The sequence below is a fragment of the Adiantum capillus-veneris genome, chromosome 2 (assembly GCF_014529385.1).
Source record: "Adiantum capillus-veneris isolate H3 chromosome 2, ASM1452938v2, whole genome shotgun sequence".
Lineage (NCBI taxonomy): Eukaryota > Viridiplantae > Streptophyta > Polypodiopsida > Polypodiales > Pteridaceae > Adiantum > Adiantum capillus-veneris.
The window spans coordinates 89,891,772-89,895,385 of NC_140932.1; the positions used below are offsets into that span (position 1 = coordinate 89,891,772).

Consider the following 3,614-nt stretch of genomic DNA (forward strand, 5'->3'; position numbering starts at 1 on the left):
CTTAGGGAAGGAGTCTACATGGTGAGGTTGACCTAGTGGTGGGTTGAAAACCGCCAGCTGTTAGTTTGTGTGTTTTAAATAAATTGCCGCAACAGGTATTCCTCTATTGATGTGCTTCTGGGTTGGATACCGTGCTTAATATTCTTGCTCAATTATGGTCGATGTCGTCTGAGTATTGTGGTCACTTGAAAAATTGCTCTTCTTGGCCGCACTCGGTTTGAGCTTCCTAGTTGGTAGTGAGCTTACGATTCTTGCTCAATTAAGGAGTTTGATGTCTGAGGACTGTGTTCCCTTGGAAATCTGCTCAATTTGGCCGTACATAGTTTGAGCTACTGGGTTTTGAGCTTACTATTCTTGCTCAATTAAGGTCTAGGTTGGCTTAGGTTGTGAACCTGTGTATTACTGCTCTACTTGGACGTACATGGTCAAATGTTTGGTTGGGGGACTGGGTTATATTAACTATGGCCAAATATGGTTGAGAGTATGGTTGTATAAAGGTATGGATTCTGGTGATAAAGTTGCTATCAGTTGACCATGGAACTATAAGTGGTTGCTTACTACATCGAGGGTATGGGCCATGGTGGCTTGTTTTCCTAGTTTGTGGATGATATATGGTACCACCGAATATCTCTGTTATATGTTGCATGTGTTTAGGAAAGTAGCTCTTATACCCACTACCTTATATGTGTATAAACTCTGTCTATGGAGGAGTAGAACTTACTTACTAACATCCTTTTATGTTACAGGTGACTCCAAAGTATAGATTGACTGCAAGTATGAGCACTGTCACAGACCCTGAAAAAATAGCGACAATTAATGTCAAACTCTGTAAAGTCAAGAAACACGGATATGTGGCACACTTCGGGGCTAAATTGCCTCATTAAACTCGTCTCCGTCCTTATCTTATGAGAGCTTGCAAAGTAAAAGGAGCTCCAAATGGGTTTTCCCTTGTAAATGAAACCATCTCTGAATTATTGAGTAGCTTCACATTTTTTCTTATTATCTTTGAAAGCAATTTAATTGGGTGACATCTATAACATGTGGGATACACATGCATCACCTACATACGGTGCCAATGCTAACTGAACGTTGTGTTGTTTCCATGGGTGCAGGTGAGGGTTACCTTGTCAACTATAGCTTTCAAAGTTTCCTGGCTTGAAGATGGCGGACTTATATTTCTTCCGGCTCCTAATTCTCTTAGACTTGTGTATAAGTCTATTTTTACTATGAATAAGAGTTATACCACCTTTTCGTTGACATAGTGTCTAATGTCTTTTGTAATTTGAAAGAATTCTTTGGTGTTTATGTTATAATTGTTACTGGACACACACACAATAGTCTCTCTTGCATCCGACCCCTGTTCATTGAGCTAGTGGGTAGCCAGGCGGGGGGGGGGGGGGGGGGTTGCTGCCCCCTTTTATAATTGTATAGAAGATAGAGAGACAACGATGTTCACGCTCGTAAGTTGTAAGTTGCAGTGAATGAATCTTGAGATCATATGAGTTGGTTTCACTCTTTGGTTAAGTGGTTGGTTTTAAACACTCTTGCTCTCGCTTTTGACATTGAATTCCAATTTCTACCTGCCGCCCTTCTTCTTCTCCGCTTTAGGCTCTCTCTCGAAGATATCGAAGACCCGACATGCATTTCTGTTGAGTCATTTGGATATATTTCCCGCACGCGGTTTTACCAGGTGTCTGCGTAATGTGGGCGACACAGCACGGCACGCTCCTTTCTGGTGTGTATATAGAGTGCCGCCGGTGCCAGGCTTTGGATTTTGAGTTCTTGTAGATGCCTGCTATGATGATGACGAAGAAGAAGAGCTATTTGGCCGTGGCCGTCTTAGCAGTGTTGGTGGCGGTCCTGGTTGCCGCCTGCAGTGGGCGCTTCTTTGTTGGGCCACTACACCCTTCGTTCCCTTCCTCTTCCTCCTGCCATTGCTTGGACAAGCTCAGCGGTGTCGTAGAGGACTGCTGCTGTGATTACGCGACCGTCAACAGCCTCAATCGCGAAGCTCTGCACCCCATTCTCCAAAGCCTTGTGCGTACCCCCTTCTTCCGCTACTTCAAGGCCAAGCTCTGGTGCGATTGCCCCTTCTGGCCTGACGATGGCATGTGCAGGCTCCGCGATTGCAGTGTGTGCGAGTGCCCTGATGGAGAATTCCCTGAAACCCTAAAAGCAGGAGGAAGGCGGCTTTCTTTAGATGATCTCATTTGCCAAGAAGGCAAGCCGGAAGCACTGGTTGATCGAACCCTTGATCTGAAAGCTTTTCATGGATGGGCAGTGAGTCGTGACAACCCATGGACCTTGGATGATGAGCGTGAAGAGGGGGATGTCACCTATCTTAATCTTTTGCTCAACCCTGAGCGATATACCGGCTACACCGGCCCTTCTGCACGCAGGATCTGGGAGGCCATATACCATGACAATGTTCTCGCTCCTCATGACAAGTTTGCCCCCCCTGAAAGCAGAGTGCTTTACAAGCTCATATCAGGTTTGCACTCTTCCATTTCTGTGCATATCGCTGCTGATTACTTGCTGGATGAGAGTGCAAACCGGTGGGGACCCAATGTAACTCTCCTCCATGAGCGTGTGCTAAAGCACGAAGATCGTGTGCGTAACCTTTATTTCACCTTCCTTTTTGTGCTGAGGGCAGTGACAAAGGCTTCAGAATATTTTGTTCAGGCAGAGTATAACACAGAAAATCCTTCTGAGGATGACCATACGACAAGCCTGATTCAGAAACTTGTGCAAAATGAGCGGCTGCAAGCTGCCTGCCCGAAACCGTTTGATGAGGCAAAGCTCTGGCAGGGTAAAGATGGTACTGAGCTCCTCTTGCAGCTACAGAAGCAGTTTCGCAACATTAGTGCACTCATGGATTGTGTCGGGTGTGAGAAATGCAGGCTTTGGGGGAAGCTTCAAATTTTGGGTTTGGGGACTGCCTTAGAAATTCTCTTTTCAGAAGACTCAGCAAACACTCCTGTGCTTCAAAGAAATGAGGTGATTGCTCTGCTTAATCTCCTTAATCGGCTTTCAGAATCGCTAATTTTTTTGCACGATCTGGCCCCGCTTGTGAAGGAGCCCTCATTTTTTGGGTTGGGTAACGTTTTTAAGCACTGGAAGTACCCATTGAGCATTTAGGTGGCCGGAAGCATTATTAACTTGCGACATTCTGGAGTAAAGGCAGTCTGACAACAAGCACGATCTTGTCAAGCGAGAGACTTTTTCGCTTATCAATACATGAGTAATTCTTTTTGTTATTTTGGGGTCTGCCCGAGAGTCAATCCAAGAAGGAGATGGCTGAATTTTGTATACTAGAGGTTCTTGACTGTTGTAATAATTCTTTTCTTTCTTACTTTGTGGTAATGCCAACTACATATACCTGAAAGGTTAGCAGATTTTACGACTTGTTGGATTGCGTCAGGTTAAGTGCTTTTCCTTTTGCAGTGTATTTGGTGTTTTAACACCTTGAACATGAATGTGAGAAGTTTCACTTGATGGGCATTGGAGTGCTTCACTGGTTCTTCTTGTATTACTGCCGTTGCTATATCTTGAGCTAGTGTTTCATTAAAAAGAAGAGGCATCCGGGTCTGGTTTCTATGGTTTTTACTGAGGGC

The 3,614-nt window shown here is 44.8% G+C and overlaps 1 protein-coding gene across 1 annotated transcript; it reads left to right on the forward strand.

The window, feature by feature from the left end:
* The first annotated feature begins 1,607 nt into the window (after nucleotides 1-1,607).
* LOC147463161 (endoplasmic reticulum oxidoreductin-2-like) lies at nucleotides 1,608-3,395 on the forward strand. The gene has a single exon (XM_086487544.1). The coding sequence runs from the start codon at nucleotides 1,789-1,791 to the stop codon at nucleotides 3,136-3,138; it is 1,350 nt and encodes a 449-aa protein (XP_086343670.1). The 5' UTR covers nucleotides 1,608-1,788; the 3' UTR covers nucleotides 3,139-3,395.
* The last annotated feature ends 219 nt before the right edge of the window (nucleotides 3,396-3,614 follow it).

What these genes read in the sequence shown, in the direction of transcription:
- LOC147463161 (XM_086487544.1), top strand. Translation starts at nt 1,789, where the DNA reads ATGCCTGCTATGATGATGACGAAGAAGAAGAGCTATTTGGCCGTGGCC.